This window comes from Barbus barbus (genome assembly GCF_936440315.1).
Source record: "Barbus barbus genome assembly, chromosome: 16".
In the NCBI taxonomy this organism is placed as follows: domain Eukaryota; kingdom Metazoa; phylum Chordata; class Actinopteri; order Cypriniformes; family Cyprinidae; genus Barbus; species Barbus barbus.
The window spans coordinates 10,641,097-10,660,913 of NC_136744.1; the positions used below are offsets into that span (position 1 = coordinate 10,641,097).

Below are 19,817 nucleotides of genomic sequence, written 5' to 3' on the forward strand. Positions count from 1 at the left end.
GTTTCCTCAGCTGTCTTAATTTATTGGCATCAGCACTGCATGATTATTTTAGGAGAAGAAAATGCTAAAATACATTCATATTCATCATGTTATGCCTGGGAGCCAGCTATGTACCAGTATTAGGACATTTCTTGCAATCACACATGGAAATTTGACAGTTCATTAAGAAGAAAGGGAAAACACGAGTTTGATATCTGGATTCAAAATGTAGCATTTATCTATTTTCATTAGGATTTGGAAACCAATGAGACGGTTCCTACAGTCGTCTGAATATATTGGTTCACATCTCCTTTACACAAACTGTCTGATTATATTATATTAAGAAAATTAAAAAATGTAGCATTTATGTTTAAAAAAAAATTGTACATGCAACAGTAGATCTGTGGGTTTCACACTTCCTGAGCAACCCAGTTCATTTTCCACACCTCTGCTTTCAAACTATTATATACACTTCCTTTCAAAAGTTTGGAGTGTTTTTTTTTTTTCTTTGAAGGAAATTAATACTTTCATACAGCAAGGATGCAATTAATTGATCATAAATGACAGTAAAGACAATGTTACAAAGTTTTCTATTTCCAATAGAAATCATGTGACACTGAAGACTGGAGTAGTGACTGCTGAAACACCAAATGAACTTTGACATTGCATAAATGACATTTTAAAATATATCAAATGATCAAACATCAAGTCACTTTAAATTGTAATATTTCACAATATTGCTGTTTTTACTGTATTACTGATCAAATAATTGCAGCCTTGTGAGCATAAGAGACTTCTTTCAAAGCCATTTTAAAACATCCTAATGACTCCAAACCTATGAATGGTATTGTATATATGATCTAAAACACTCTGCTATAAGCCCCCAAAAGCCGTGGTTTACAGTGAATTTTTTAACAGCTAAGGGGTGTTGTTAGGCATGACGCGGAGTGCCTAAAACCCGTTAGCTGTTATAAATCACTGTAAACCACCACTTTTTATTCCATTTAACTTTTATAAAAGGGTCATTCCATATACGTAGCAAGGTTTCACAAAATAAAACCAAGCTAATAAAATGCAATGACATTAAAACATTATTCTTCCGCCAAACAATGTAGTTCCTCAGAAACAGATGAGGTTGCAACAAAGTGGTTGCCGAACAACACAGAAGCAGAAAAAAAAAAAAGTGTGTTTGTAGACTAATTTACAACTGCTTCGAACGCGACTCAACTATCCGTTTTATAATAATAAATTCTAAGTTTTCTATTTCATATGAATGATGAACACCAGTTTTACAAAAATGACATTTTCCCCTATCCAGCACTTGACCTGAAGCGTCATGCCTGTCCTAAACGATCTGTTAAATGGAGCCAGATGCCAGTGCATATTCAGTGCAATCCATCAGTCTAAACTAATACAAGTCTCATTTTTGCTTAAAAACAGCTATTTTTTTACAGCATTTTTCTTTCTCATCGCAAACAAAAGATATGAAAAAGTTTCTTTATTTAATACATCTGTACCACTGCATCCTTAGCATTGTTAACATGAATAAAGTTAATCAAATGAGAATCGTGGATGAATAAAGGTATCTTTCACTGTTACTTTGCTTTTAAATTTCCATGTTCAAGAGTGGTCAGTTTTTGAATAACTGAGGAGGATGACTAATTGATACTAGTCCCAGAAAAGCTTAACATTCAGATTTTGTCCTCTTTTTTTCATTTTAAGAACGCTAAACTCATCCGTATAAAAAAACTCATCCAACAGTTAAACCTGCCTTCTGCCAATGTCCTCATGTCTAGAGTTCAAAGCTCCCACCGATGTGAGCATCTAAACATTTCATAACTGCTGATTGTCCACGTAGAGGCCAGAAAGCATATGGAAAACAGAACATTACAAAATTCCCAGTCCATTCAGTCAACTATCACCAAAAGTCGTATTCATCCCAATACTCACACGTACATGGTACATACTGCATTGACCATCTATAAATCAGACCTCAGTTAGTGTTGTTACAGACAAGCAGTCCAAAAATAAAACAAACAATTAGTAAAAGTGACGTACTTCCAAAAAAAAGTTTTTTTCTGAAAACGAATATGACTGCAAAGTCTAAAATGTTTGGCAAACTGCAAAAATTGCCATTGGCTTGAACTACTTACAGTTGCATGAAAATGACTGGCTTAAGAGGTTACTGCAGTGCTGCATGGATGAGCAACCAAAAGATAATTCTCCCATAATTCTCTAATTCACTCATTCAACCTCTATCGTGGAGAAAAATGAATGCTGTTTGCTTTCCTTCTCGCATGGACTGCTAAGTTTACACAACGTAAAGAACAATTACATCTAAAAATGACAAACATGTAGAAGGTCATTCACATGCAGTGTGACCTTGCACACACACACACCAAAAAAAAAAAATACCACACACTCTGTTTCAGGTAGTTTCGTTCTTCCATTATCCGCCTGACCAATCAGAAGCTTCTTCCAAATAGTCCAGCAATCAGTGTAAATTATAATGCATCTGTATGTGTTAAAAGTGTGGTTGATACAGAGCTACACGTCCGCTAAGGCAGCCCGATGCGAACTGACAGTGAGTGGGTGAGAACTTGGAGGTGAGCACCACGTCGCTGTGAGAGTAGATGGAGCGAATCTCCCGCAGTAGAGCTGTCTGCACAGGCATGCAGTCTGACAGCTCGGCACAGTGCTCATCGAACGCCAGCAAGCGCACACCGTAACCGTACGGCGAGCAGATGAGCCGGCCGTCAGGACTGAAGCACAGCTCTTTAATGTAGCCTCGGCCGACGTTAGCCTCCTCGATGTAGTGTGTGAGACGCAGAGAGCAGCGAGGAGACACCGGAGGTCGAGGCGGAGCTCCCTCTTGAAACTCGTACACACACGTCCACTGAGAAAGACAGAAACGAGACTGTTGATTCATTTTGCACATTCCACACTTTTTAGGTTTAGGCTACACCACTGACCTCCTGGTCGTCCATGTTGCTGGAGCAGCGTAACAACGTGGCCCAGCCTTTGGGATGCAGTTGCAAGGAGGTGATGCAGTTCCCACGGTCCCTCTCGCCCGGTATCTCCGGGGTTAAAACCTCAAGACTGTTTCTGGGGGACAGACCTGGATAAAGACAAAAGGTGAACACTGGAGTGAAAACTCTGTAGTAAAAGCAGTATTTGGTTCAAAATGTGTACAATCAATCAAAAAACTAAACTTCTAAACAATCAATGTTCACAAGAAAAAGACTAAATTACTAAATTTATCTAATTCAGTCTTACCCTCTCTGTGTGGATGGGTTTTGCTGTCAATGGTGCGACGGGTACCTCCTGACCTGGAACCTGCTGATGAACCTTCTGAAAGATAAGAGACTTGATCTTAAAAATGAATCACAACACAATTAACCAGTAGTTCACGGTTTCATAGGGTGTTCGATTGGGTTGTGCAGCATTCAAAAGTGAATTAAGATTTCCAGTGATATTACAGTTCCCGAGGTAGCAAACAGAATTGTAATTCAAATTTACATTTAAGGAAGTAGAATTACAGTTAAATAAATTGAAAAGTAATTAAATTAATTTATATAAATGTATGTAACTGCAGTTTTCAATAGCACTTTTTTTTTAAATTGACATTACTTAATATTTTATGAATTACCCATAAACAAGTCATCCACACAACATGAAGTGCTGTTCAAAAATTAAAGAAATTAATCATTTTATTGAATAGTTGCATTGAATTGATAAAAAATTACAGTAAAGTGGCAAGCACAATGTTGTAGATCTATTTCAAAGAAATGCTGTTCTTTAGAATTTTATTCATCAAAAAACCCTGGAAAAAAAACGTATCACTGCTTCCACAAAGATATTAAGCAGCACAGATGTTTATAGCATTGACAATAAATGTTTGAGGAGCCAATCAGCGTATTAGAATGATTTCTGAAGGATCATGTGACACTGAAGACTGGAGTAATGATGCTGAAAATTCAGCTTTGCACCACAGCTTTTTTATTACTACATTTTTTGATCAAATACATGCTGCCTTGGTGAGCATATGAGGCTTTCCAAAACATTTTAAAAAAATGCATCAACCCCAAACTTGAGTGTATGCTATGTTGGGAAAATATTTAATTACCCAGAATGATTCAACATTCTTTGAACAACATGAAAAAGGCTACAACATGGAAATCTTTAAACAGCCAAGACAAATAGTGTTAGATTAATTAAATAACCCCTTGTTTATGTGAGTTTGTGTTGAATTTCTCTGAATTGCAGTACAGTAAATAGCAATTAAAATCCAGTTCAAATTCCAACTCATGAACTGAAAGAAACATTTTTAATTTTTGAATGTTGCCCTAATCCCACCTATAACAAATTTCACCCTTTGAATGTTAATCAATTGCCATGATTTCAAAACTTAGTATTCATCATTTCAGATTCACCCAGGGCTCCAAACAATAAAATCAATTAAGGAGCCATTGGCTCCTATAGGGGGAAAAAAACAGGCGCCAAATAATTTTTTTAAGAGCCACACAATGCACTTACTTTTAGTCACCCTGTTGTGTGCATGTTTCTCCTCTTCTTACAGTTTCAGCATTTTCATCTTGTGAATGTTCTGGGAACTGAAGCTTATTTGGGAACTGAATGTCACTCCCAACTTATGAACTATATACAATCAAATAATTTATTTTTACGCAGAATCTGAGCCAGTGTCACTGCCACTGACCATGATTATGTCCATATCACTTGGTCACAGAGTGTAGTTTGGCCGTCTCCTCTTATTTTTTGCAGAAAGCCAGCGTTTGACACATGGTTCAGGATCAAACTGTTCAAGTGATGGGCCTTCAGTGCTGATCCTGATCAAATCTTCCAAGGTTGACACATGGAGTGAATTGCGTACTTTAGATTTTATCTTGTTTTGAGCTGAAAAGCCACGTTCACACCGAGCAGCCGAAATTGGTAGGACAAGCATCATCTCAACTAGATGCAAAACATTCTGGAAATCTGTGCAGTAGGGCTCTTTTGTTAGTAGGACTTCCCACAAGCTGCAATAGAATTTCTGAAAACTGTCCTTTTACAAGGGTTTTCAGCAATCTCCATTCTGCCTGTACAGCACTGATGTCACATCCATTTTTCAGCAACATGTCTTGATACCATTTCAGCAGTGTGTCAATTTCATTTACCCCAAAAGTGTAGATGTCGTCTGGCCAAGAATCATGACAAAAGATTGAGAAGCATTGAATGATCTCTGTCCTTTGTGTGTTTTTGGGCTGTGTGTTGTCTCTCATTATTTCAAACCTCCTTTCAAGCTCAGTTTCAGTTTCATCAATGAGGTGGTTTAGTTCTTCACTGAAACCCTGGAGATCACAGCCTTTCAGCTGTGTTTTGAAAGGAAATGCCCACGTAGTCAGATGAGGCCTTCTGGTGTTTTTCTCTTTGGACTTTGTCCTGCTGCACCACATGTTCATGCTGAGAAACTGAATTTAAGTTTGTGTGACTGAGAAATTCCTCCAACTTCCCATTTCTCACTGGTTTGTCCTTCATTCCCTTGAATGTACAAACACAGGAATCAATAGCTGCTTTAGCCCGAGGTAGAATTATGTGATCACGTGCATTTTTATGCTTGTGACTGTCCACGTGTTTTCTCACAGTCTCTTTTTTTAAATGGTTAGTTCCTGTAATGAACTCCTTTTTCCCCGCTATTTCTTTGCCCGCTCTTGAACAAAAGTCACAAAACATTTTTTGTGTCTCGTGATCATACCTCAGCCAAGAAAACTCCTGAATCCAGGACGTTTTGAAATGTCTTTCGGCACAGTGTTCATTGACTGATGCGGAAAGATGAATCTCTGTGTCTCTGGCGTTCTCTAGCGCGCTCGTGCTGGCACAGCTGCTGGAGCCTGCTTTTTTGTTAGCAGGTGTGTCATCCGTGCTGGTGCTTGACAGAGATGAGGATTGCTTTTAGTAGTCAGATGTGTTTCACTTTGACATTTTTTTCTGGCGCGGAAAGGTGACATTCGCTTTACCCGTTCATATTTTGGCGCTTTCACTCAGTGAAACTTTCACACAAAGCATCTCATTTCATGACGTTAACAAAACAAATGAAGCGACAGGCTACTGGTTATAAAATATGCACGTAGGATGCAAATTTTACAATCAAAGGGAGTACATTTGTATTGTCGCCAATGGTGACCTTGGCAGAAATTTCACTCACAAATAAATATATTTGGTCGCAAATGTGACCATATTAGTCGCAGTTTGGAGCCCTGGATTCACCTGTATCTTTGTTTATGCTTTATATAACTACCTGTGCTGAGTGGAGCTCTGCGGGCCCGTAGGGTTCGGTAGCTGCCGACTTCAAGGCTCTGGGTGAGATCAAGGTCATGTAAGATGAGCAGGTAACCAGAGGAGGTGGAGATTAACATTTTACTGCAGTCTGGAGTCAGACGCATCCGCATAAGATAGCGTGTGTGGAAAAACTTCTTGTGTGGACAGCCATCCTCTGTGAACCTAAACAAACAGCAAGTGCAATGACACACAATTGCACAACCACTTATATATGCAAACTTAAAAGAGTAGTTCACAGAAAAAAAATACTGAAAACGTACTTACCCTCAGATCATTCAAGATGTAGACTAGTTTGTTTCTTAATCAGGACAGATTTGGAAAAATGTTGAATTTGCTCACTTGCATATCATTGGATCCTCTGCAGTGAATGGGTGCCGTCAGAATGAGAGTCCAAACAGCTGATAAAAACATTAGAATAATCCACATGACTCTAGTCCATCAACTAACATTTAGTGAAGTGAAAAGCTACATGTTTGTAAAAACAAATCCATCATTAAGATGCTTTTAACTGTTGCTTCTGGCTATAATACGAGTATTCCATCCACTATATTGCTTTCTCCAGTGAATAAAAAGGTCTCGTCTGAATCAGGAGAGAAATATACACAGATCAAACAAAGTGAAAACTCAACAATACAGTTCTAAACAAATATGTCTGTGGATTCTGATGTGAGAGAACAACAGGGGATGGATTTACTGGAGGAAGCATTATTATGAATTATGGACTTACTTTTTGGTCAGAATTGACTGTTTACAGTTACAACGCCTAAATGACAGATGGATACATTTGTTACAAGCAACCGTTTACTTCACAAGATTTTAATTGATGCACTGGAGTCATGTGGATTACTTGTGGATTATCGTGATGTTTTTAGTTTGGACTTTCATTCTGAAGGCACCCATTCACTGCATAGCATCCATTGGTGACCAAATGATGTGGTGCTAAATTTCTCAAAATCTGTTCTGATTAAGAAACTAACTCAGCTACATTATGGATTGGCCTGAGGGTAAGAACATTTTCATAAAATTTTCTTTTTTTGTGAACTTTTCCTTTAAGACAGCTAGGAAATGCACACCTCCAAACCACAAAACCTACCTGTTGGTATCCCATGTGATGACATTTCCATCAAATCCTGACGTCACCAGCAGGCGAGTGTGTGTATCATACTCTATGTTCTTGACCCAGCTGGCGTGGCCATGCAATGTGCACACCTTCGAGTTGAGTTTACGCAAATCCCATAATGCAATGGTGGTGTCATCAGAGCAGGTCGCAAACAGCCGGTTGTCAAGAAACCTGAAACGTACACAGCCAAACAAACTTATACTTAGACAACACAGTCTAATCACTGTGATCGATTATATATTGTGTGTACATGTACCTTATGTTGTTTACACAGTCCTCATGAGCCTCCACCAGTGTTTTGATATGTCTGGAAGAAACGGGGTCAAACAAAAGCACTTCTGTCTGCTCACAAGCAACCGTCAAAACTGACCTAGAAAAAACATTATACAGGTGTTTGTCATTTAGGACAGAACTTCCCTACGGTAGACGTATCCCATTGTTAGAAAAAAAGAAAAGAATAAAATATTTAATTACATTTCTTGACTTAATACTGTAACTGTTGTGCTGGCAGAGATGTACTCCCCAGTTTGAAGATCAGAAATGTCATTCATTTGTGTGTGTGTTTACCCAATGACTTTAGAGTAGTTGTCTTTTCCAAATCAAACAGTATTTTTTTTAAACGAACTGATTTCTTTCTTGATTTTTATGCATTTAAAACTACTTGACTGCACGATAATTTACGGTATCAGCAAGTTAATATAAAGTAAAGTGTTCCATTGAAAGTCTGCATTTGTTCCAGCACATATGATTACATAGGAATGTTTTAACAAAGAATACATTTGGAAATAATCGTAATCTTATTTGTTTTAAAGCGAAGTAGTCATATGTGCACACATCTGATTCTGAAGAGACACTCAAACACGGACTGAGCTGCGGGACAACACTTACCCGTCTGGCGAGTACTCCAAGTTGAAGACAGCTCCGTGGGTTTGTGTACCGAGGTTCACCGAATCCGTAGCCGGGCTCATGGACGAATAAAGCCGTGTCATGGTACGGAAATGATCCCGCGCGGGGTCGACAAACGGCCCCCTGCGGATTGTCCTCCTGCAAATCCAGGCGAACAGAGAGTCGCAGGCGCTCGAGCCCCTGCCCCCCGAGCCTGCCCCGCCGTCCGCCTCGAGCTTCCAGCTGCCCTGCGTCCCGGTGCCCTGCGTCTCCGCCTGCGGAGAGGATGGTCTGCTGGAGCACCTGTCTTCATCACTCTCCTCCTCCTCCTCCTCGCGCAGCGGATCGTCGCTCGGCTGTCCCGAGCTCATTGTTGCACGAATGTTGCTGGCGGCTCCGTTTTGAGGCTCACCCAAACTCACCCTCCTGCCGTTTGCGGACAGGCACTGGACCTGCGAGCCAGGCCGTCTTGCAATATGTGCAGAAACCGCTTAAACAGCCATTAATACAAACCCAAGAGTGCTGCGGATGTGTGCGGTTACAACAGACTACGTATTTCCGGTTCCTTCTCTGCATAACTTAAAAGCGAACTGAGACAGCTGTGATTGGTTTCTTTGTTTGTTTTAAGACTTTTTAGACTATATTAAAAATAAAGTCTTTCTAACTTAAAAATATATTTATTGGGCAATGTATTAACTTTAAATATGTACCATAAATACGCCAATATGTGCCAAGCCAGATTAAAATACAGGCTTCCTGTCAGAAGTGCTTGTGACTATCAGTTTTCTGTATTCACGGACTGAAAATGCATACATGGTGGATTCACGCAAAGTCCTTCACATTACAGGCAACTAGTGATGGGAGAAACGAAGCTTTTCGAAATCGAATCCGAATCAACTATAATATGATTCACTGATTCGAACTAAGCGCTCAAAGCACAGGCTGGAGGCATCTACTGGTCAGAGCGGCTAATGTAACAAAACTCAGTCCAGACGAGAGCAAATGTTTAACCTCGACTGTAAATGCAATCTTAGTCGCAAAATGTAAGCGATATCATACTATACCGACAACACAATCACGGTGTTCTTGAGAAAATGATTTATTAAAGGCTTCCAAATACTGAAAGAGAACAAAAATAAAGATCCACACTTACTCCACATATTCAATCACTGCATCAGTAAGGTAAGTTCTATTCACGTAGATGAAAACAACTTTTATGAGGTATAGTTATGCAAAATGTTTTAGTCAGCATAAGTAAGAATTTGAAGCTGGATTCAGATCTGATGATCTCATCCTCTGCTGGATGTTGCTGTCATACATTTGCTGCATATTCTTCAATGTAGTTTGACGAAACCCATTGCACTGCAATGCTATCTTTTAAACTTAAAGGGTTAGTTAACCTGAAAATCCTCATGTCGTTCCAAACCGTAAGACCTTCGTTCATCTTCAGAAAACACATTTTAAGATATTTTTGATGAAATCCAAACTGACCCTTCATAGACAGCAACACAACTACCACATTCAAGGCCAAGAAAGGTAGTAAGGACATCATTAAAATAGTCCATGTGACACATCAGTGGTTCAACCTTAATTTAATGAAGCTACGAGAATACTTTTTGTGGTACTCTCATTGAACTTAATTTGTGTTCCGAAGATGAATGAAGGTCTTGTAGGTTTGGAAAGACATGAGGTTGAGTAATTAATGACAGAATTTTCATTTTTGGGTGAACTATCCCTTTAAAGGTAAAGTCAAACTAAAAATGAAAATTCTGTCATTTACTCCAAACCTGTATGACTGACTTTCTGCTGTGGACCACAAAAAAAAGATAATTAGAAGAATGTTTGTGATCAGACAGTTTTGGTGACCACTGACTTCCATTATAAGGAACATTTCTCAAAATATACTTTTTTATGTTCCACAGAAGAAAGTAAGTCATACAGGTTTGGAGTAAATGACAACAGAATTTTCGTTTTTGGTTGAACTACCCCTTTAATGACCATGATGCTCTACAACATATCTCTAACTCTCTGTGATTGACTCTCTATCATGCTGTCGTAGACAGAGCGATACACACTGAGGACCTCAAGCGCCGTCGGCCGCATGTGAGGCTCCTTCCTCTTGCACTCAGTGTAGATCTGAAACAAGTGAAAATGGATGACATCACTTCCCAGGACATTCCCCAATAGGAAACGTGTCACATCTGGAATCTTCCAGATGTCCGTCTTTTCATCGTAACCAGGCATGGCTTCATCTGAGAACTGCACATCCTCGCCGTAAGGCCACAACTGCTCAGGAGCAACAAAGTCCCCGGTGAGCTCATGGTGACCGCACTTCACCCCTCGACGTCCCCTCTTCACCTCAGGCAGCGCATCCAGGTCATTGGCCAACAGACGCATGTCGGATGCGAGCAGAAACTGGCTGAGAGTTTTGTGCAGGTCATTGGAGTCACACATGACTCGGATGCCCACCGGACTGCTGTGCAGGTACGCCAGGAAGGCGACGTAGTCTATGGCCAGCTGTAGTCGAGTATGCCAGGAATTTCGCCAGCGATATCGGTCTTGAGCAAGGGTGGCATCGAGCGTCAGTGCTGATCCCAGAGGGTGATACTCTGTAACAAACATGCCATCCTCTTCACACGCCCCTATAAGCGTCACGACGTGGGCGCTCTGCAAGGCACGTAGCATTGACAGTCCATGGAGGAAATCATCTGTATAATGCTCCGATGACAAGACGGAGAGCACCACCTTCTGCCCTCGCCACTCGGACAGATAAACCTAGAAAACACAATCATACATCAGTATAAGTCTCGATTACAAGTAATAATGTTCTAAATAATGTTGATTTTCTTGAACAGGCAAATAATTTAGCTTCAGAAGACCTCGATTAATCATCAGGAGCTGCAGGTATTAGTTTTGTGTTTCTTGGCTTGCTTTTTTTCTCAAAGTGACAGCACTTCATAAAGGAATCATAAAGGACCATGGGTTAACCTAAAAATCATCTTTAGGGATCTACTGAAAAAAAAGTCACCTACAGTGGTGACCAAATTATTAAAACACTAGTATTTTCAGCAGCTAAAAAATAGTTTTAAGTCAGTTATTTCTATCTTTTGCTGTAGTGAGCCAGTAAGAAATATCAGTTTACATTTCCAAACATTTATTTTGGCATTAATTGTAATAATCCAGTGACATATTTGTTTACACAAGGAGTCTGACAACAGCCAGAGATCTGATCTGATCATCATCCAGTCTGTCTGGAATGACATGAAGAAACAGAACAAACTGAGACAGAATAAATCCAGAAGAACTGTGGCAACGTCTCCAAAATGCTTCAAGAGACCTACCTGCAAATCTACCTGAAAAACTACGCACAAGTACACATAGGGCAAAAGCTGCTTGAAACGCAAAAAATGGTCACACTAAATGTTGATTTAATTTAGTTAATAGAAGTTAATTGATAAAGAAAATCTGTTTTACACATTATTTTTGACAGCATCTTCATTTTACAGCATTTTTACACAAGTGCCTAAAACTTTTAACAGTACTATAGATTTGCAGGTAGGTCTCTTGAAGCATCTTGGAGGCATTGCCACAGTTCTTCAGGATTTAGTCTGTCTCAGTTTGTTCTGTTTCTTCATGTCATTCCAGACAGACTGGATGATGATCAAATCAGATCTCTGGCTGTTGTCAGACTCCTTGTGCAAACAAATATCTCACTGGATTATTACAATTAATGCCAAAATAAATGTTTGGAAATGTAAACTATTTCTTACTGACACACTACAGCAAAAGATAGAAAAAAACTGACTTAAAACCATGTTTAACTGGTCAAAATACTAGTGTTTTAATAATTTAGGACACCACTGAACATCTTGGATGATACTGTTTTCCATTTGTTTAAATGATTAATAGAAAATTAATGGACAGATTAACTGTTTATCAAAATAATCATTAGTTGCAGCCAAACTCACTTTCTTCACAGCCCCTTGTCCAATGAGCTTCACACGACGGACCTCAGCACGAATTTGGGGGCACTGAAGCCAAGGGGTACAGGTGGTCATGGTGCCCACTTTAAAGTGGTGAAGCGGGCACTGTGTGTGTGCTGAGAGAGGGTTAGTGTCCTGATACAGGGCATCTAGGTAGAAATACAGCAACAGATTGGCGCAGAGGAGAGCTGCCAGACAAAGCAAGACTGCAGGCAGCCCACATCTCATCCCAAAGGTGCCACCCATAATGACATCTTAACCTGTTGATCAAAACACAAAGAGATTTCAGACAAATACCACGTGCAGTCAGATTATCAGATATAAAAGGTTTGAGGGTAGCATATCACTAACAACAACAGATGACTTTTAAAAAGCTATCTATTTGAGAAATGTCGGATTTGGGAAGTATTTAAATGCATTATTCGTGTGTCAGCTGTTAATTAGTTCTAAAAACAGAATGATAATACAAAAGAGTGTTATTTTTGCCCAGAGGTTGTGTCTAATATGATTTTATGAATTTATGCCTTGAACACACCAGCTTGCATTAGTATGAGTATACTAGTTCATAAGACGTCAAAACAGTTCATTTCAGTTGTGCAAGCATTGAATAATCTGTTGGTTCATATCCCACGCCGTCAGATTCCTCAATGTTGTTGTTCCGGATTGTCTTGCTCTATGAGGTTATTAAGAGCAACAGTGCGTCCCCCGAAAACACATCGCCATCTAGCGCCACCACTGACTTTAAAAGTTGACCTTAACACATTCGGTTACACCAAAACAAAAAGTGGCTAAGAAAGTTAATTCTGAAGAAAAAAAATAAAAAATTCAGATGCTAACTTACTTGGTTTAATATTTTGTATCTATTCCGATATTTTTATGTGGGACATTTTCAATTGCCCGTACTTTTTGTGTCGGTTATATACAATATATATATATATATATATACAGGGGCGTGTCTAGACCATTTTAAATGGGGGGAGGGGGGGGGGGCAGTCTTGGGCACTGCCTTAAAAGAGGGTGGCCGGGGGGAGGGGTTGGATACACGATATAGGCTATTAATTGCACAGTGTGAGATTCATTGGTCCTCACAGAACTTTGTGAGATCGCGATGAACAAAGAGTGACAGCTTTATTGGTTATGAGCGCTCTTTGCGAGCTTTCTAAGCAATCCATTTAAAATGTAGAACTTTGTTTTTTGCCCACACACACGTTGCAAAGTTTTGGGAATGACATCTGCATATTTATGCGGGATTCGCTCTCGAAGTAGCAGCATATTGATAGCAATAGAAGGGACAAAATATGGGAAAATATGCATTAAGAGAGCACCCCCACTTATTTCAGAAGCAGCCTTTGTGATTATTTCTGGAACCTGGTTGATGTGCTTCTATAACATACAAAAACAACAAAATACAAATGTACGACATAAAATAATTTAATAAATGCATATTTACAATTTAAGCACTTAACTAAAATAAGTATTAATAAAATACTAGAGAAGGCTAACTATATTCAGCTTGCTTCCATTTAGTGAGAAAAGCCTCTTCACTTGAATTAGAAAAAAAAGCTTTTCTGGTCTTCAGTGATGCGAGGATAACGTTTGAGCATACACACAATATCTAAGTGAGACCCGAGCCAATTCATAAAAGAACAATGTAGATTTAAAAGCACACGTCCAGTTTTGTGCGAGTGAAGGAAATCCGCTTGCGAGTGGAGAGATTCGTGCACGCGCATTACATGATCGCGTAACATTATGCGCTCTCGACATTTGTCATTTAGATCACGCTAAAATGCCTAAAATTAATAAAGAAGAGAAGAAAGCGGCCCTAGACAGCTGCCTACACATGCCAAGATACGCCAGATGTAGTTAGAAACTAAAAACAAGCCTATCGCAAGACATCTGGTGGGGGGGGGGGGGGGGGGGGGGGGGTGCACCTGGGGTGGCCAGCCAAATTTCAGGGGGGGCCGGTGCCACCCCTGGCCACCACGTAGACACGCCCCTGTGTATATATATATACGGTACCATACCCCTAGCACTGGTAGTGCAAATTAATAGTCTATTAAAAAAGCAGGATATTTATATTTTCATATCAGTATCAAACTAATATTTCAAGATAACTAGCATATGTCTATTACTAACAGATGACCTTGAACAGGCCTCTGCAGTCAAGGTTTCAAAGCATCGTCAAAATGAGGAAAAAAAACATTTCACACTTTAGGTGCTTTTGTTATTAGTTTACACACACAATATGTTCTTCAAGCCACACGTGAGTTATGTTTTATTCATAAGAGAACACAAGTTGGTCACCACGGTTTCCATGGATAGCGTTTATTAAATATTAAAGCATGTGGTGTCGAATTGACACCGTCGTGCCACAAGTCCTTTATCTGAAGACCAGGTAAGACCTTTAATGTCAGGGCATGCACTTTACCCGGGGCACACTCTAATTTCCGGCAACCAAAATTTGTATAATGTAGGTTTTTGCTGACAGAATGGAGCGACGCACATCCCGCGCTGAGGAGGAGCGAGCGGAGAAGAGAGTGCGGTTCCGCGTGGCGTCAGCGCACAGCGGCCGCGTCCTGAAGGAGGTGTTCAGAGACGCGCTGGAAGACTCCGCGGACACCGACACCACTGCGAGCTCAGAGCCGGAGCGAGCTAACTCGCCCGTTATCACGGAGGCCAACAGCCACCTGAGCGGCCTGCTGCTGGGGCCAGAACCGGACGACAGCGGCAGCGAACCGGACGAGCTGCTCATGTACGCTAGTGCAACCAAGGAGAAGCTCTTCACCGGGAAACGCGTGAACATCTATAGTAAGAACGGAACGATTCGGGGCGTGAGGGATAAAGTGAGCGCGGGACAGGTGCTGTTTAACAACTTGTCCAAAATGTATGGGGTAAGTTTTATTGGGAGAAATATAATTACTTAATGATTTGTTGATATTTAATACAGCTGTGAAGATTTTTCTGTAGGCCTATGCCTGAAAGAAGAAAAGGAGAATGGATGGGTGAGTTTTTAATAGCTGGGAAAAGGAACTCATTCTGGATTAATGACCGACTAATTGCTGTTAGAAAGAGGCTATGTTTACAGAATAATTATATTTCACCTAAAAATTACAAGAAATAAGAAACATTAACATCCTTAGAAAAATAAAGACTATCTTTGTGCATTGTTGCTAAGACAGTTAAGCACGACAATATAGGCATTTTATACAGAGTATCATTTATTTTTCCTTTTGATTTCCGGGTGTTTTCATGAGATGCACCCAACATACCTGTACCAAATTGTCTATTTTGTATATTGTGTTTGTGCTATTTGGCACATTGTCCATTTTTGTATATTTGTACATTATTTATTTTATTTTTATTTTTATTTATCTGTGTCCTGTCCTGTCCTTGTCATTCTGTCGCACTGTGGAGCTACTGTCACTAAAACAAATTCCTCTATGTGCAAACATACCTGGCAATAAAGCTGATTCTGATTCTGACAAAGTCTCATAATTCAGAGGAAAATTATTACTCCACTTCATATATACAGTATCACGCATTATCAGATATATGAATTATTACATTACCATGCAAAAGTGTGACCAAGTGTTACAACCAGTAAAAAGTTTGGACACACCTACTCATTCTTTATTATTACTTTAAAAAAAAACAAACAAGTAAACTAAATTAAGACTTGCGTGGCGTAATTTATATTTGTGTAGGAACTTCTAGATCAAAGAGTTTTACATAAATTTGCTTATAAATTCAGTTATATGTTCAAACTTCACTGCTAGAATATGTATTTCTTTGTATAAAAATAGTGTTTCCAGTGTAAAGTTACTGTAGTTAACCTATTACTTGCTCTTGAAGAAATCGCAAAAGTATTTATCTTGCTAATTGCTTAGAAGTTAATTTCAGTTTTGTTCATATATGACTCTAAAGGTATTGCCAGTTGTTACTTGTTAATATTATTGAGGTTGTTTCATGCTATTTCACCATTAATTTATAATGTGTCTTTCAAAGGATTCGCTTATCATGAACCGGCCTAAAAGACCATGAGATTTTGTCTGAAAACAGCCCTGGATGTCCTGCAGCAGAGGATGCTGGGTCACAAATTAGGATGTCACCCTGGGTGGATGTGCAACAGGCTTGAGCGTGTGAAAGTGATGAACAGCGGCCAATGTTTTTTTTTAAAGTGCTTTTCAATATTTGTGTACATTGTAGTTCTGTAAATATATTTTATATTCACTTTTTGCAAAAGCTTTTTTTTTTTAAAAGGAACTGAAGGGATCTGTAAAGTCAACTGGCGGCTTAGAACGTTCTCTTTGCCTGTTTGAGGTGCCTTTTCTTTTTTCTTGGACCTTTCATTGTTTGATGAAATTGTGATTTTTTTTAATTGATTTTTTTTTTAGAAAATATGTTGTAATCACGTTTTATACATATCTCTTAAGGTTTAATGCAATAAAATAATAAAAAGTCACACCAACCTTTTTATTTTTGTAATCCTTTTTGTAATATTAATTTGTGATTCATCCACTATTAGATTATGCATGCATTCCGATATCAAAAATGATTTTGCTAACCCAGCTCAAGTTTTTTCAGCATTTTGTTTTTTATTCATCTGATAAAAATGTACAGTAACTTTGATTTGCTGCAACTTTGAAAAGCAATGTGAATTATGTGCAAACTGAATTTTCATCTGATCTTAGAGTGATAGTAGTTGAGAATAGTTTTCAGAAGACAGTTAGGAGAGCGAAGACCCCGTACAGAAGAGCGCAGGGATAGGCCACCAGCAGCTGCTGCCCACTCATGTCAAGAGTGGAACTGAAGATCTTAGAAGCTGATAGACTGCACCAGCTAATCACCAACAAGGCCAACAGTGTTCCCAAGAGCCCCCTGCATTAAAATAAAAGCCACTTGTTATGCAACATACCTGAAATTATACACTCTTAAAAATAAGGTTCCAAAAAAGGGTTTTTTAAAGTTTTGGCTCCCCAAAGAAGTTTTCAACAGTTCTTTAAACAACCATGTTTTTATAAGTGTGAAGAACATTTGAATAATTTAAAGAACCATTTTCTACTGTCCGTTCACACCAAGCACGATAATTTATAACAATAACAATAAATACATAGTTTTAAAAACTGTTCTAAAGTTAAAAGAATAGCAGAGTCCACACCACAACTATAATGATAATAATGACACAGAAGAACAATTTGGTTACAATCACTTTCAGAACACTGACAAACAATAATATAAATAGCCAATCAGAATCCATCCTGCATCAAAGAACTTGAGCATTTAAAGGAATAGTTCATCCAAAAATTAATATTTGGGGTTGGGGTTAAAATTTACACACACTCAGGCCATTCAAGATCCTCTGCAGTGAATGGGTGCAAACAGTCCAAACAGCTGATAAAAGCATCACAATAATCCAAAAGTCGTTATTACGGATTATGAACTCGTATTTTGGCTAGAAGTGAAGGTTTACGGAAGGTTTAAGTTAAAACGGATTTGTTTTTCGTATAAAATGCACAGTTTTTTGGTTCACAAGATGTTGATTGATGAACTGGAGTCATATGGATTACTTGTAAATTATTGTGATGCTTTTATCAGCTTTGTGAGCTCTCATTCTGATGGTACCACGATGCGTTTGTGTAGATGCTAATATATTGATGGTTATAGTTATCGTTCTTGATGTGAATGGGCCTGAATGGGTGACAGATGCCAATATATAACCTTTATTTTTAAGAATGTATGGACATATGTTGTGGTCTAAAACTGTTTTTTATTTGTTGTGGCTGTAAAACACTCAAAGAAATGGTAAATGTTTCTATAAAGTTATGGATACTCACTGAAGGGAATAAAGAACAGCAAAGGAAGAGAGTCCCACCATTGGCAGGAGACAGTATCCCAGCACACTCGCCACACATCCACAGGATAAGCTGTAACTGCTCATCAGGTTCAACAGCATGTGCATCCCCACACATCCCAGAGCACTGATGCCATACACATATCCAAAGTGTGCTTTCCCTGCCTGCCAAGAGAACACACACACAAATCCACAGGTACATGCTCTGGACCTTACAGATGCTTTCACTTCCTCTGTGCAATACAAATCATTGTGTACCTCTAGTTAATGGTTTCACAAAGGTTCAGGATGTAGTTTGTACCATCAATAGTGTGGCTCCCAGAGCAATGCAGAAGAGAACAGGCCCAGTGAGGTCTGTCTCATTCATTATACTGCCATCAGCGGGCTTCAGTGGATTTAACACAGTCAGAGTCTTCTGCCAGATATGGTCAAAATTAATGCCCAACTCTGAGAATAAATACATACATGTTTCATTCAACATACATTTTCTGTTAAGTTTGATTAATGCATACAATATACAATTTTTAAAGCTAAAGTATGCAAGTTTCCAGTGTTAAAGAGTTCACCCAAAAATGAAAATTTTGTCAGCATTCACTGATCATCATGTTGTTCCAAACTTGTATGAATAGCTTTCTTCTGTTGAATATAAAAAAGGATATTTGGAGAATGTTGATAACACACTTGCAAGTTGTCATCGGCATCCGTAGTATTTTTTCCATAGTATGGAAATGAATGGCTACCGGCAACTGCTTGGTTACCAAAATTCTTGAGGGCGAGTAAATGATGCAAGAATGTTCATTTTTGGGGAACTATCCCTTTAAGATGCAATCACATTACAGAAATATCTGCAAAATTTTGCTGCAATTTTTCTATTATCATTAGTGCAGTGATGAATGAAGCAGAGCTCACACAGAAATCACTTTCTAACCAAGCTGCTTTCTGCTGGTCAAATAAATAGTGTTTATTACCTTCTAAGAGCGGTGGTTCTTCCTCATACGAGTCTATAAATTCTGTTTGCTCCGGTGGCGCTACAGGCTGATACACCTGTCCAGTATAAGATGCTGTAGTGGTATATTCATCTGCTAAATGTGCGGAATTATCACTGATGATCAGAGAGTAAATGATGAATTAACAATTAAATTGCACACAGAAACACATTAGCTGATATACATTAATAAATTAAATATTAAAGCAACAATACACTCACACTTCATGATAGTCTGGATCGACATAGGCTGGATCACAGCCATATGCATCCTCCTGCTGACCATCCATATAATATCCAGACTGATAGAAGTCTTGTTCAAAGTTTTGAAAGTCTCCCATTCTACTTAAAATAATGAGGAACGTCTACACAAGTTCATTTGTAGTATGAACCAGTTCTAAACTTACATTCTTACCTTTACGTGTCCTTCAAAGTCAGGGTTTGATTTGAAGATCTTGGTTTGTTAGTACTGAGTATTTGCTTGGTCGCTGAGCAGCTGTTTTGCTGTATGTGAAGCTATAAATAGTCTTCTATATTTACTTGTGAGACATGAGCAGCACTATCAGTGTGCTGGGAGGTCATGTTGAAAAGCCATCCTGATGATCTCTAGAGCTACTGACTGATGAAATGCTCATCACTCAATGTTCAGTACAACTGCTGTACAATTAAATGATATAT

At 38.9% G+C, this 19,817-nt stretch overlaps 4 protein-coding genes across 6 annotated transcripts; 1 reads left to right on the top strand and 3 right to left on the bottom strand.

The window, feature by feature from the left end:
* Positions 1-8,889, bottom strand: LOC306882280 (DDB1- and CUL4-associated factor 10). 2 transcript variants are annotated; one of them, XM_079436803.1, is made up of 7 exons: positions 8,324-8,889; positions 7,692-7,805; positions 7,409-7,606; positions 6,275-6,477; positions 3,256-3,330; positions 2,952-3,097; positions 1-2,875 (listed from the first exon to the last, which is right to left on the bottom strand). In XM_079436803.1, the coding sequence occupies exons 1-7, from the start codon at positions 8,689-8,691 to the stop codon at positions 2,504-2,506; spliced, it is 1,476 nt and encodes a 491-aa protein (XP_079292929.1). In that variant the 5' UTR covers positions 8,692-8,889; the 3' UTR covers positions 1-2,503. The 2 variants fall into 2 exon arrangements, with proteins under 2 accessions (XP_079292929.1, XP_079292930.1); XM_079436804.1 differs by having other exon boundaries at positions 201-2,875; positions 3,256-3,327; positions 8,324-8,870.
* Positions 8,890-9,974: 1,085 nt separating this feature from the next.
* Positions 9,975-12,959, bottom strand: LOC306882762 (protein O-mannose kinase). 2 transcript variants are annotated; one of them, XM_079437632.1, is made up of 3 exons: positions 12,839-12,959; positions 12,289-12,563; positions 9,975-11,095 (listed from the first exon to the last, which is right to left on the bottom strand). In XM_079437632.1, exons 2-3 carry the CDS (start codon positions 12,547-12,549, stop codon positions 10,328-10,330), a joined length of 1,029 nt encoding a protein of 342 aa, XP_079293758.1. In that variant the 5' UTR covers positions 12,550-12,563; positions 12,839-12,959; the 3' UTR covers positions 9,975-10,327. The 2 variants fall into 2 exon arrangements, with proteins under 2 accessions (XP_079293758.1, XP_079293757.1); XM_079437631.1 differs by having other exon boundaries at positions 12,289-12,953.
* A 1,715-nt stretch (positions 12,960-14,674) lies between these two features.
* On the top strand, positions 14,675-16,769 carry LOC306882140 (glutaredoxin domain-containing cysteine-rich protein 1-like). Its single transcript, XM_079436625.1, has 2 exons — positions 14,675-15,194; positions 16,309-16,769. The coding sequence occupies exons 1-2, from the start codon at positions 14,793-14,795 to the stop codon at positions 16,342-16,344; spliced, it is 438 nt and encodes a 145-aa protein (XP_079292751.1). The 5' UTR covers positions 14,675-14,792; the 3' UTR covers positions 16,345-16,769.
* A 105-nt stretch (positions 16,770-16,874) lies between these two features.
* Positions 16,875-19,677, bottom strand: LOC306882343 (protein YIPF7-like). The gene is made up of 6 exons (XM_079436897.1): positions 19,555-19,677; positions 19,362-19,481; positions 19,123-19,256; positions 18,456-18,601; positions 18,138-18,319; positions 16,875-17,181 (listed from the first exon to the last, which is right to left on the bottom strand). Exons 2-6 carry the CDS (start codon positions 19,478-19,480, stop codon positions 17,019-17,021), a joined length of 744 nt encoding a protein of 247 aa, XP_079293023.1. The 5' UTR covers position 19,481; positions 19,555-19,677; the 3' UTR covers positions 16,875-17,018.
* Between the last annotated feature and the right edge of the window lie 140 nt (positions 19,678-19,817).